Source organism: Apodemus sylvaticus, chromosome 1 (genome assembly GCF_947179515.1).
Source record: "Apodemus sylvaticus chromosome 1, mApoSyl1.1, whole genome shotgun sequence".
Taxonomy (NCBI): domain Eukaryota; kingdom Metazoa; phylum Chordata; class Mammalia; order Rodentia; family Muridae; genus Apodemus; species Apodemus sylvaticus.
In genome coordinates this window covers 108,433,655-108,448,336 of record NC_067472.1, presented here as the reverse complement: position 1 = coordinate 108,448,336, position 14,682 = coordinate 108,433,655, and the positions used below count along the sequence as shown (strand labels likewise).

At 39.9% G+C, this 14,682-nt stretch overlaps 1 protein-coding gene across 1 annotated transcript in view; it reads left to right on the top strand.

Annotated features, from left to right (window-relative positions):
- Ints4 (integrator complex subunit 4) overlaps positions 1–14,682 on the top strand; it is an 82,848-nt gene that overhangs the window by 12,599 nt on the left and 55,567 nt on the right. Inside the window, exons 5-8 of the mRNA XM_052158422.1 lie at positions 3,178–3,363; positions 4,622–4,672; positions 5,813–5,901; positions 6,457–6,577. Coding sequence (XP_052014382.1) covers positions 3,178–3,363; positions 4,622–4,672; positions 5,813–5,901; positions 6,457–6,577 — 447 coding nt within the window. The remainder of the gene's footprint in view (positions 1–3,177; positions 3,364–4,621; positions 4,673–5,812; positions 5,902–6,456; positions 6,578–14,682) is intronic.

Genomic DNA, 14,682 nt, shown 5'->3' with positions numbered 1-14,682 from the left:
AGTGCTAAGATTGAGTAATATGTTGGTTATGCGTCACTGTTGCCTGGTTACCTTAATAGAGGCTAGGTTTTAGTTCAGTTGGAAATCAAGTAAAGCATATATAACAGTTGTGACGTATCTTCCAGGGTTTGTTTCAGGCAGTAGTTGGGTTATGAAAATTTATGTTTCCATACTAAATATAAGTCACTGTAAAAATAACTGATGGTCATTATCTACCTCATATCTGGATTTTACTTTTCTGTTCAGTGTCAAATTTTTGTGGATGTTTTGGGCACTTATATATGAGGCTTTGTAGAGACAGAAGAGTAGGGTTTAACATTTTAAAAAATATTATTACTCTGTGGTGTGTGTGTGTGTGTGTGTGTGTGTGTGTGTGTAGAGCGTGAGCAGAGGTCAAGATGACAACTTTGTGGATTTGATTGATTCTCTCTTCCCACCTTTATGTGGGTTCTATGTGGGTTCTGAGGATTGAACTCAAGTTTCCTAGGCTTTCAAGGCCAGCACTCTTAACCTGCTAAGCCATCTTGTCAGCCCTCACATTTTTCTTTTCTTAGAAAATGTGCAGGCAAAGAATTAACTGAGGTAAAATGCTTAATGGAACATTTTTGGACTTTTTTTTTCTGCCTTGAGATTAGAATCCAAGGATTTAGTCATGATAGGCAAAACTTCTGAGTCACACATTCAGAACCTGCGTGGGCCGTTTTACACTGGGGAGTCCCATGCAGAGCCCAGCTTCTTGAAAAGGAGCTTCCAGCCCAGCAGTGGTGGCACACGCCTTTAACCCCAGCACTTGGGAGGCAGAGGCAGGCGGATTTCTGAGTTCGAGGCCAGCCTGATATACAGAGTGAGTTCCAGGACAGCCAGGGCTACACAGAGAAACCCTGTCTCAAAAAAAAAAAAAAAAAAAAAAAAACAACAACAACAACAACAAAAAAACAAAAAAAACAAAAAAAGAAAAGAAAAAAAAGAAAAAAGGAAAGGAGCTTCCTTATGAAATTCCCTTTGGCTCCTGCCCATGTAAACCTATGGTACTGAAACAGAAGTAAGAGCCTGTGCAGAACTACGTTAGTGTCTGCCCTGAGCTACAGCCACAGCCCTAGCCCGATCATAGAGCAGGACAAGAGGATTGCATAATTTCTACGAATATGACTGTGTTCCCACATTAGAGACAGAGTGACAGAGACATGGGACAGGGGCAGGGGGATATTTAAATCCGTGATTTCATGCATATAAGAAAAGCTAGACATTTGGACGTGAAGGAAATAGATAACTTGTTTTGGCAGTTGTATGCATGGCTGTTACTTCCTGAAACTGTATGTAAGTGATGGTAGTAATAGCTAATATCAATACTATGGTTTAAAGCATATAAAGTAACTTTAAATATATTTTTATTTCTAAACTTAGCTTTTTTTGATATCCCATAAGGAAGACAGATGAGAAGTGAGCAGTTCTGAGACCAGCCAGACCTGACCAGACTATGGCCAGTTGTCAGACACTAGCTTTCTTTCCTATATCTCATGATTATTTAGTACTTACTATTCTGTTCTTTTCTTTTTTTCTTTCTTTTAAAAGACAGCCTTGCTGTGTGTTCCTGACAACCCTGGTACTCATGTTGTCTAGGCTGGCCTCATTTATATAATCCTCCTGTCTCAGCGTCTGAGTGCTAGGAGTACAAGCATATGCCAACATACCCAGCTTTTTTTTTTTGCACTTTTGACTATATTCCATAATTAATTTTGTTATCTTTTTCATCTCTTCATTTTTTTTTGTTTTTTTGTTTGTTTGTTTGTTTGTTTGTTTTTTTCAAGACAGGGTTTCTCTGTGTAGCCCTGGCTGTCCTGGAACTCACTCTGTAGACTAGGCTGGCCTTAAACTCAGAAATCGGCCTGCCTCTGCCTCTGCCTCTGCCTCCGCCTCCCAAGTGCTGGGATTAAAGGCATGCGCCACCACCGCCTGGCTCTTCGTTTTTTATTATGCTATAGTATTTTAACATGAATCTCTTCACATCATGTTGTACTTTGCAAGTACTTCAGAATCTCTCTAAATGATAGATATGCTAAATAATATTCAGGGTACAGCTGTTAGCAGGAACTCCTTTATAACATGTGGGGTTAATTTGTATTAAATTACATTAATTGCACTAAATATTCCCTTGGTTTTGTTTTGTTTTAGATTAGGATCCAAAAGACTCACATACTACATCTGTATAATCTCTTAAGACTGTTTTTACCTTTAAATGCCATTGGGTCATTTGCCTTGTGGGATAGCCCATTGTCTGTCTTTTTTGATTGCTTCTGTTGGTGTCATGTAATATTAACAGTATCTTTAGACCAGAAAGGCGGCTCACTGGGTAAAAGTGCTTGTCTTGTAAGCCTGGTGACCGGAGTTCAATCCTCAGAACCCATATTGTGGAGAAAAATGGACTCCTGAAAGTTGTCCTTCCACATATGTGCTGTGACATACATGTAACCAAACTCACACGCATCATACACAAACACATAATGGTGATAAATAAAATTAAAGCCAGTATTGTCTTTACTTTCTGGCACATAATATCCCAAATTCTTCCACAGGGTCTTACTTTGGAAAGTAGGCCCTGCTGACCTAGAACTGTATGTAGACCAGGCTGGCCTCAAATTTACAGAGATCTGCCTGACTGCCTCCCGAGTGCTGGATTTGAAGGTGTGTGCTACCATGCCATTTCTTTATCTGGTTCTCAGTTTATGTATGTGTTTAGTTTGTGAAAGTTCACTGAGCTGTAAACTCAAGAGTTTACATGTGTCTCTATGGCTATTAAAACTTTCTAAAATTGGGTTTGAAGAGATGACTCAGCAATTAAGGGTGCATACTGCTCTTGCAAGCACAGGCGTTTGATTGCTAGCACCCATGGTGGGCAGCTTGTAGCCGTCTGTACCTCCACCCCAGAGGTTCTGACACTTCCTCTGGACTCTTGTGAGTACTCACATGTGCCCATGTGTGCATATATAATAAATAAGTTAATTAATTAAAAAATAATTTAATGAAAAGTAAAGGTTGGGGAGGCAGATGAGTCCTTAGGCTGTCTGATGCTACAGACCAGTGAGAATGAGAAGGAGTGAACTGCTTTTTCCCCAGTTTTTTGTTTGTTTTTTAAACTATCTTAATCACATTCTTTGGTGTTCTCTTTTCTTTTTATAGCACCTGACAGATACTTCCCATGGTGTAAGAAATAAGTGCCTGCAATTACTTGGCAATCTTGGCTCTTTGGAGAAAAGTGTCACAAAAGATACTGAAGGCTTAACTGCCAGAGATGTCCAGAAGATTATCGGGGATTACTTCAATGACCAAGATCCACGTGTCAGAACAGCAGCTATAAAAGCCATGGTAAACGTGATAAAAAGTAAAAGGGACACTTTCTTTCTGTTTTTCTTTTCTTTCTTCCCTTCTCTTTTCTGAGCTAGGGTCTGACCATGTGTAGACCTGGAGTTTGGAGCAGTCCTGCTTCAGTCCCTCGCTTGGCTCATCCAGGATTATGTGTTGTGCTACTTTCAGTGTGTTCTGAAATCCCCCAGTACATTACTTACTGGTGGTGGTCCTATAAAACTGAAGATACAGTATGACAAGTGTTGCGGTCCAGCAATTGCCCTGCAAACCACACAGACACTGAGCTCAATCAAACAGGGATAGTTTATTGAACACACACCTCAGGACTGATTGATCAGTGGTGCATGCCAGACTTGGGGACTGAGACTGAACCCCAAGCCAGAATGCAACAGAACTTTTAAGCCTAAAATCCACAAACATCTGTACCAAGTTGTCCCACCATCAGGATTGAGGGGTAGGGGACTTCCTTAGGAACATGTCTTTGTAGTACAATTATCTTATTCCCATTGTTTGGGTTATTCAACTGTGGTGGGGCAACCTGTATTATGTATGCTAAGCAGTTACCCAGGGAGGGCTTGGGAACTTAAACTTTATTTGACCACTTATTCAAAAAGAAAGTTTAGTTCAAAATGACTACAGTAAAGTCTGAAAGGCAGTAGTTATCTAGGCCTTACTGTGCTTTTCTTCAGGCTCCGTAGGAGCCTTTATCCTTATCTCTGAAACCAGAGTGATATAATCTATACTTGTTATAATGCCAAATTAGAGCTGTCCTTTAGGTATACAGATTCCAGCAAGAAAGAATGTGACTTGGTATTATGTTACAATAAGGATATAATCTGTGGTCTCTTTAGAAATGTAGTTAAGAGGAGACGTGTTTTTAGGGGGAAGTTTCAGTAATCATTTGTTCTTTGAGGTTTTTTTTCCTTCTGGTGCTGAGAACTGAACCTAGGGCTTTATAAATGATAGGCAAATATTCTACCGTTGAGCTGTATATCCAGCCTTCTTTTTCTTTCTTACCATTATTTCATATTTTTCTAACACTTTGAAATAGTGTATAGGTTAGAGTTATTAAATATCTTATTTAATGTTTATACAGAATGTTTATACAGAAAAGTCTTTACCATGATTTGTTTTTAGACTGATTCTGGCTAAAGGAACTATCTTCATCTGATATAATGTGATATACATGGAATGATGTGGAGATGTTAGAAATACTGACCTTTTTCATAGAGGCTTAAACTGTATTTCTGTTATCTAGTTGCAGCTCCATGAAAGAGGACTGAAGTTACACCAAACGATTTATAATCAGGTACCTTATAATGATTGCTGTCTGGAAGGGGCGGAGCTTCATGAAGCTGGGAAGTTGTCACATGACTTGGAGTTTGAAATCTGGAGGCTTTATCTGGCTAATAGTGGTCATATTTGTTGGGATAGATGTGAAGCCATATCTGAAATATACTTTTGAGAATGATGTGAGAAATATATATATAATTCAGTAATACTAATGCATGTAAAAAATATTTGTAGTAAGATTTGTGCACTCAGAATGCATGAGTGCTGACTACATGAAGAAAGTATGGTTAGAAGTAAGGGAAGTGGACTGGGGATAGAACTGGGTGGGGAAAAGCTTGCCTAGCGTGACAAGGTCCTGGGTTCAAGTCCTAGTTCTGAAAAGTAGTAATAATTAGGACAAGTTGTAGTCTTGCTTGTTTATTCCTTGACTGGGCCATGCTTGAAGTCAGTTCTGGCACCACACATGGTGAACTAGAATGTTTCTGGAGGGTGACCAAGACCATGGATCATATGAGGAGATGCCACATGTAGTATTTCAAAAAAGGCATACTGGAGTTGTGGAAAGACTCTTTTGACAGCTTAATCAGATGCCTTTCAGGGTGGTATTTTGATGTTTGTTTGTTTGAGACAGAGTTTCTTTGTGTAGCCCTGGTTGTTCTGTAACTAGTTTTGTAGACCAGGCTGACCTCAAACTCACAGGGACCCACCATCCGCTGCCTCATAGATCTGGATTAAAGGTGTGTGCCATCACGTCTGGCAGTCGACGTCTGCCCTCAGATCAGAGTTTTTATCTTACCATGAATGGTTTTATTTCTTGGTGGGAATTATAATTGGCTACATCTCTGGGACCAATGTGCAAATACCTTTTTGGTACTATGGGCTTTGAGTGCTCTGAGTAGCTTTGCTAGGTTTGATGTTATTCTAAATCAGTGTAACAGCTTCCGCCTTCCACGTGGGATATGGAGTCGCATAGTTAGAACACAGCCTGAAAAGCTTACAAAGGCTAATGTTTCTTTGTTGGGCAACAGTTCAAATTGTTAAAAGCACATTGAAGTATTTTGAATGACATCCTTATCCAGGCCTCCTCTCTTCATTGTGAAAGTACTTGAAAATCATCTATGGGAACAGACTGACAGGGTGCGGTTCTTCTCTGCAGGCCTGTAAGTTGCTCTCTGACGACTACGAGCAGGTGCGCAGTGCTGCGGTCCAGCTCATCTGGGTTGTCAGCCAGCTCTACCCTGAGAGGTCAGTAGGTGTCCGGCAGCCTTCTCACTGCCAAGCCTCTCTCCTTCCCCACACAGAAAGCCACCTAGAGAAAAAACATTGTTTGGCTGTTAGGAAGGCAGTGTGAATAGAGGGGGAGGATACAGGCTCTGATAATCAGACTGGAAATGAGCACCTCTTACAGTTATTTGGGACACACACACACACACACACACACACACACACACACACACACACACACACGCCTGTCTAGAGCTTACTTTTGTCAGATTCAGACTGCCAGGCCTGTTTATATAGGTTCTAGGGGATCGAATGAGGGCTGGCACTGACCTTACCACAAGTCCCACTTCTTGGTTTCTTCATAAATCCTTGAACCTTTGGCAGGTTACACTTACTCAAGACATTGACAGATTGCCATGCAGCTCACGTCCCTGGATCCTTTTCCCTGGGTGACAGGTTTACTGAAGTCTTTCAGTCTAGGAATTCCTACATGGAGTTTTCATTAGTTGTCCTCAGAGTGCTGCGCATGCAGCTCAGGCGTGTTTGTCATATGTGGTTTCTGTTTCTTTTATTTAGTATTGTTCCAATACCTTCTTCTAATGAAGAAATCCGTCTAGTTGATGATGCATTTGGAAAAATTTGCCACATGGTCAGTGATGGCTCCTGGGTGGTTCGTGTTCAAGCTGCAAAGCTATTGGTAAGTTATACTTTTATCATCATCATCATCATCTATTTTTTTTATTTATACTTCAAATGTTATCCCCTTTCCTGGTTTCCTCTCTAAAAACCCGCTGTCCCATCCCCCCCACACACACTAATCCACCCACTCCTACTTCCCTGACCTGGCATTCCCCTACCCTTGGGCAAGGAGTCTTTACAGGTCCAAGGGCCTCTCCTCTCATTGATGTCCAACAAGGCCATCTTATGCTACATATGCAGCTGGAGCCATGGATCCCTCTATGTGTGTACTCTTTGGTTGATGGTTTTGTCCCTGGGAGCTCTGGGGGATCTGGTTGGTACATATTTTTGTTCCTCCTATGGGGCTGCAAACCTCTTCAGCTCCTTGGGTCCTTTCTCTAACTCCTCCATTGGGGACCCTGTGCTCAGTCCAGTGGTTGGCTGAGAGTATCTACTTCTGTATTTGTCAGGCACTTGCAGTGCCTCTCAGGTGACAGCTCTATCGGGCTCCTGTCAGCAAGTACTTATTGGCATCCACAATAGTGTCTGGGTTTAGTGACTGTATATGGGATGTATCTCCAGGTGGGGCAGTCTCTGGATGACCTTTCCTTCCGTCTTTGCTCCACACTTTGTCTCTGTATCTCCTCCCATGGGTATTTTGATCCCCCTTCTAAGAAGAACCAAAGTATCCACACTTTGGTCTTCCTTGTTTTTGAGCTTCATGTGATCTGTGAATTTTATCTTGGGTATTCTGAGCCTCTGGGATTATTATTATTAGTGACTGCATGCCATGTGTGTTCTTTTGTGATTGGGTTACCTCACTCAGGATGATATTTTCTAGTTCCGTCCATTTGCCTAAGAATTTCATGAATTCATTGTTTTAATAGCCGAGTAATACTCCATTATATAAATGTACCACATTTTCTGTATCCATTCCTCAGTTGAGGGACATCTGGGTTCTTTCCAGTTTCTGGCTATTATAAATAAGGCTATTATGAACATAGTGGAGCATGTGTCCTTATTACACACTGGAACACCTTCTGGGTTTATGCCCAAGAGTAGTTTAGCACTATGTCCAAGGTTTTCAGGAGTCGCCAAATTGATTTCCAGAGTGATTGTACCAGCTTGCAATCCCATCAGCAATGGAGGAGTGTTCCTCTCTCTCCACATCCTCGCTGTTCCCTGAGTTTTTGATCTTAGCCATTCTGACTGGTGTGAGGTAGAATCTCAGGGTTGTTTTGATTTGCATTTCCCTGATGACTAAGGATGTTGAACATTTCTTTAGGTGCTTCTCAGCCCTTCAGTATTCCTCAGTTGAGAATTCTTTCTTTAGCTCTATACCCCATTTTTGATAGAGTTATTTGGTTCTCTGTAGTCTAATGTCTTGAATTCTTTTTATATATTGGATATTAGCCCTCTATCGGATGTAGGATTGGTAAAGATCCTTTCCCAATTTGTTGGTTGCCGTTTTGTCCCATTGACAGTGCCCTTTGCCATTCAGAAGCTTTGTCATTTTATGAGATCCCATTTGTCAATTCTTGATCTTAGAACATAAGCTATTGGTGTTCTGTTCAAGAAGATTTACCCTTTGTCCATGTGCTCAAGTTGTTCCCCACTTTATTTTCTATTAGTCTCTGTATCTGGTTTTATGTGGAGGTCCTTGATCCGCTTGGACTTGATCTTTGCACAAGGAGAGAAGAATGGGTTGATTTGGAATCTTCTACATCCTAACTGCCAGTTGAACCAGCACTATTTGTTGAAACTGCTGTCTTTTTTCCACTGGATGGTTTTAGCTCCTTTGTCAAAGATCAAGTGACTATAGGTACGTGGGTTCATTTCTGGTTCTTTAATTCTATTCCATTGATCTACCTGCCTGTCACTGTACCAATACCACGCAGTTTTAATCAGGATTGCTCTGTAGAACGGCTTGAGATCAGGGATGGTCATTCCCCAAGAAGTTCTTTTCTTGATGAGAAAAGTTCTTGAGAGCCTGGATTTTTTGTTATTCCAGATGAATTTGCAAAGTGCTCTTTTTAATTCTATGAAGAATTGAGTTGGTATTTTTATGGGGATTGCATTGAATCTGTAGATTGCTTTTACTGTATTAATCCTGCCAATCCATGAATATGGGAGATCTTTCTGTATTCTGTGATCTTTTTTGATTTCTTTGTTCAGGGACTTGAAGTTCTGGTCTACAGATCTTTCACTTGCTTAGTTAGAGTCACACCAAGGTATTTTATATTATTTGTGACTATTGTGAAGGGTGTTATTTCCCTAATTTCTTTCTCAGTCTGTTTATCCTTTGAGTAGAGGAAGGTCACTGACTTGTTTGAGTTCATTTTATATCCAGCCACTTTGTTGAAGTTGTTTATCAGGTTTAAGAGTTGTCTGGTGGAATTTTGGGGTCACTCAAGTATACTATCATATCATCTGAAAATAGTGATAGTTTGACTTTTTCCTTTTCAATTTTTATCCCTTTGACCTTCTTTTGTTGTCTAATTCCTGATTTTAGTGGCATTGCTTCAAGTTTATCTCTATTTAGTTTAATGTTGGCTACTGGTTTGCTGTATATTGCTTTTACTATGTTTAGGTATGGGCCTTGAATTCCTGATCTTTCCAAGACTTTTGTCATGAAGAGGTGTTGGATTTTGTCAAATGCTTTCTCAGCGTCTAATGAAATGATCATGTGTTATTTTTTCTTTGAGTTTGTTTATGTAGTGGATTACCTTGATGGATTTTCATATATTGAACCATCCCTGCATCCCTGAGATGAAGCCTACTTGATCATGATGGGCAATTGTTTTGATGTATTCTTGAATTTGTTTTTTGAGATTTCATTGAGTATTTTTTCCATCAATATTCATAAGTCGTTTGAAGTTCTCTTTCTCTGTTGGGTCTTTGTGTAGTTTTGGTTTTAGAGGAATTGTGGCTTCATAGAATAAATTGGGTAGTGTTCCTTCTGTTTCTATTTTTTGGAATAGTTTCAAGAGTAATGGTATTAGGTCTTCTTAGAAGGTCTAATATAACTCTGCACTAAACCTATCTGGTCTTGGGCTTTTTTTGGTTGGGAGACTATTAATGACTGCTTCTACTCCTTTAGGGGCTATAGGACTGTTTATATGGTTTATCTGATCCTGATTTAACTTAGGTACCTGTCTAGAAAATTGTCCATTTCATCCAGATTTTCCAGTTTTATTGAATATAGGCTTTTGTAGTAGGATTTGATGATTTTTTTTTCTATTTCCTCAGTTTCTGTTGTCATGTCTCTCTCCCTTTCCATTTCTGATTTTGTTGGTTTGTATACTGTCTCTGTGCCCTCTGATTAGTCTGGCTAAGAGTTTATCTGTCTTGTTGATTTTTCAAAGAACCAGCTCCTGGTTTTGTTGATTCTTTGTAAAGTTCTTTTTGTTTGTACTTGGTTGATTTCAGCCCTGAGTCTGATTATTTCCTGCCGGCTACTCCTCTTGGGTGTATTTGCTTCTTTTTGTTCTAGAGCTTTTAGATATGCTGTCAAGCTGCTAGTGTATGCTCTCTCCAGTTTCTTTTTGGAGGCACTCAGAGCTATGAGTTTTCCTCTTAGCATTATTTTCATTGTGTCCCATAAGTTTGGGTATGTTGTGCCTTCATTTTCCTTACATTTTAAAAAGTCTTTAATTTCTTTCTTTATTTCTTCCTTGACCAAGTTATCTTTGAGTAGAGTTGTTCAACTTCCACGTGTATGTGGGTTCTCTGTTGTTTTAGCTGTTATTGAAGACCAGCCTTAGTCCATGGTGATTTGATAGGAGGCATGGGATTATTTCAATCTTCTTGTATCTGTTGAGGCCTGTTTTGTGACCAGTAATATGGCCAGTTTTGTAGAAGGTGAAGAAGGTATATTCTTTTGTTTTAGGATAAAATGTTCTATAAATATTTGTGAAATCTATTTGGTCCATAACTTCTGTTTCACAGTGTCTCTGTCTGTTTAGTGTTTGTATGATTTGTCCATTGATGAGAATGGAGTGTTGAAGTTTCCCACTATTATTGTGTGAGGTACAATGTGTGCTTTGAGCATTAGTAAAGTTTATTTTATGAATGTGGGTGCCCTTGCATTTGGAGCATAGATGTTCAGAATTGAGAGTTCTTCTTGGTAAATTTTTCCTTTAATGAGTATTAAGTGTCCTTCTTTATCTTTTTTGATATCTTTAGGTTAAAAGTCTATTTTATTTGATATTAGAATGACTATTCCAGCTTGTTTCTTGGGACCATTTGTTTGGAAAATCGTTTTCCATCCTTTTACTCTGAGGTAGTGTTTGTCTTTAACACTAAGGTGTGTTTCTTTTATGCAGCAAAATGTTGGGTCCTGTTTATGTATCCAGTCTGTTAGTCTATGTTTTTTTTTTTATTGGGGAATTGAGTCCATTAAGATTAAGAGATATTAAGGAAAAGTGATTGTTGCTTCCTGTTATTTTTGTTGTTAGAGGTAGAATTATGTTTATGTGGCTATCTTCCTTTTAGTTTGTTAAAATAAGATTATTTTTTGGCTTTTTCTAGGGTGTATTTCCCTCCTTGTGTTGGATTTTTACATTTATTATCCTTTGAAGAACTGTATTTGTAGAAAGATATTGTATAAATTTGTTTTTGTCATGGAATATCTTGGTTTCTCCAACTATGTAAATTGAGAGTTGCTGGGTATAATAGCTTGGGCTGGCATTTGTGTTCTCTTAGGGTCTGTCTGACATCTGCCCAGGATCTTCTGGCTTTTATAATCTCCAGCAAGAAGTCTGGCATAATTCTGAGAGGCCTACCTTTATATGTTACTTGTCCTTTTTCCCTTACCACTTTTTTCTTTCTTTTTTTTCCCATGTATGTCTTCATTTTCTTTTATTAGATATATTCTTTATTTACATTTCAAATGTTGTCCCCTTTCCTGGTCCCCTCACCCCCAAAAAATCCCCAACCTATCCCCCTTCCCCTGTTCACCAATCAACCGACTCCTGCTTCCCTGTCCTGGTATTCCCCTATACTGTGGCATAGCGTCATCTGGTTATCTCTGGTGTTAGTTCTTGCTGTCTCTGGCTGGAGCTTGTTTTTCATGTGGGTCTGTCTGTAAGCCTGTGTCAGCTCTCCCGGGAGACCAACTCTCTTCTGGCAGGACCTGTGTACGGCTATGGAATAGCTCCAGCTCCTGGGTGCAGATGGAGACTTAAAGGATCCTGTCCCAGATCCTCCACTGTTCCTGTGCCCTGGGCATTCCTGGCCGGTTCTGCTTTGGATAGTTATTGGAGAGAAAATTACTTTTTTTTTTAAATGAACACTATGTTTACCTTGTTACAAACATTTTAAGAAACCATAGATATGGTCAGGTATGTTTCATTTTTAGAAACCCATAATTTCTCCAATAGCTTGACTCTGCACCCTCCCTTCCCCTCCCCCCTTTTACAGTATATGCTTCATTACTGTGTTTATTTACAAATAGGATTGGCTCGAATATGTCATTAATAAAGGCAAGCATAAGTCCTTGGACTGTGACATCATACATACCTTCCTGCAGGAAGGTTGGGGTGACCCCACCGTGTATACTTTCCTGAGTAGAGGTTGGGGGTGCAGTGTCAGGGAGTGAATAGAAAAGGGTTAAACCATTACCACTCAAGTTCAAAAGCACTCAGTCTTCTACCATGGGAGCCAGGGTTAACCTCAGGGCTCCAGACTTGGAAGCAAATGCCCTTACCCAGTGAGCCATCTCATTAGCCCCTAAATTGTAGTTTTCTTGTCTATAAAATGAAGAATCTAGTATAAAAGGGAGAGTTTAAAGGATTAGAGATTGCCTATAAAACATGCATATGAGTAAGTATATGTGTGTATATATGTATGCATATATGTATGTTTCTATATAAGAAATTAGGCATAACTATATGTAAATAGGTACATAAATATATGCACATATATGTATGATTATAAAGCCTAGTTGGCTACAAATGTTATAAATAGTAACAACTATAATTACTGATGTTATTTGCAAGATTGGACTATTAGTCACTCTTTTTTTTTTTTCCCCAAGACAGGGTTTCTCTGTATAGTCCTGCCTGTCCTGGAACTCACTTTGTAGACCAGGCTGGCCTTGAACTCAGAAATCCACCTGCCTCTGCCTCCCAAGTGCTGGGATTAAAGGCGTGTGCCACCACCACCGTCAGGCTGTTAGTCACTCTTGAATACAGACATAATTACATAATTTGGAGCTGTGTAGATTTAAAGTCACTAGGTCTGTGGAGATGGCTCATTGAGGAGACTGAGCTTGCCCAAGCGGAGGGATCAGTATCAGTGGGCTAGGTGGAGTAGTAGGGAAGGAGGAGGAGGAGGTAAAAGTAGCTGCCTCATTCAGGCTAGTAGGCTGCATGGGAAAACTACCAGGAGTGGGTAAGGGATGTGTAACAGGCTAAAACTCAAGGGGAGAGAAGAAGCCAGGTTCCTAGTGTGAAATGGGGAGGTGTTCAATGTCTGTGCTGCACAAAAGGTGAGGATTTTCTACTCTTCATTATAGCAGGACAAAAAATTATACATGTAGGTTGTACTGGAAAACTTAAACCCATTCAAAAGAAACTGGGTTAATAATAATAATATCTAGAACAACTTCTCAAAGAGGTTAAAGAAGTCCCCCAATGTAACTTCTAAGTAAGCCAATGCCTGCTGTCATTGAGAATACAGTCACCACTTTGAACTTAGGTCTGTCTTAGGGGCATGGGTTTTAGTGTGGAAGTGTCCAGAGTGTAGTGAATTCCTCTCATCCTTTAAGGATTAAACTACGATTAAGTCTTTGTTCTTAGAAGTTGCAGCTTTTTTAGACTGTTGAAGTGCTTCCAAGTAGGTTGAGCATTCGTGTTGCCTGGGGCAGACGCCGATGCCCTAGTTATGAGTGGCAGCTTTACATCTGACAGAATGTCCATCTATCTCCTAATTAGATAGAAGCTAGAAGCCTTAAGCTAGAAAAAAGATGAAGTACATGGACCAGAGGTAGCTCAGCGGGTGAAATGCTCATCACACAAGCCCTGTGACCTAAGTTTAGTTCCTGGAACCCATGTGTAGGTTGAAAGGGAGTACTGACTTCTAGAAGTGCCATCTGACTAACCCATGGAGTACTTGCATGCACATACTATACAGGTACACGATGATAATAACGTTTTTGAAAGTGTTTTTTCCTCTGGAAGCATGTTTGACACTGTTAACTAAATTGTTTGAGGGACAATTTATAAAGCATTCCGGATTACAGTTTAAGTTGAATGGTGGTAGTATGCAGTTGGGGAGGTGTGCTTTTTTCTTGGAGACAGCGTTTTTTTGTGTAGTCCTGACTATGCTGGAACTAGCTCTGTAGACCACGCTAGCCTCCATCTTACAGAGATCTGTCTGCCTCTGACTCCAAAGTGCTAAGATTAAAGGTGTATTCCACCACCACCCAGCTTTAATACATCTTTTATCCATCAATTCATCTTGAATCACGTCTCTCCCTATGATATTACCCAGATCTATGCCATCTCTTCTCCCTTTCTGTTGGGCCCATACTAAAGTAAGTATCACATTTTATGGTTGGATTACTGTGTTCTTGACATTTGTAACTTTAAAATGGAAAGTTCAGGTGTTATTAGATGATACTGAAAGTGTATTACAAGTGATATAAAATTTCTTGAGACTTGACGTGTATAATTCCTATTCTGTGCTACTGCGTTAGAGAGTTCAGCTGAGAGCAGTAAAGAAGGGATTGGAAAGTGTGTACAAACAGACTTATTAAGAAGTCATTATTAAGAAGGTTTCTTGTCAGGGAAAATGTTCTTCAAATACAAGTAATGCTGCTGATAAACTACAGAGAAAGTTAGAGATTTCACCCATGTGATGGTGCATGCTTGTAATCTCAGCATTGGGGGCTCAGAGGCAGGAGGACCACTGCAGTTAGAGACTAGTCTATTTTTATGTATTAAGCTCCAGGCCAGGCAGGGAGGAAAGATCCAAGCCTGTGTGAGAATTTCCATGTTTGTTGACATAGGAATCACAGAAGTATTTAGATATTAGCTGTATGAATGTCCGAGGCCCAACTTTCATAGACTCCCATGCTGGCGTTTTGCTTTTGTTTCACTGTTTTTGATCTGTTCACTACAT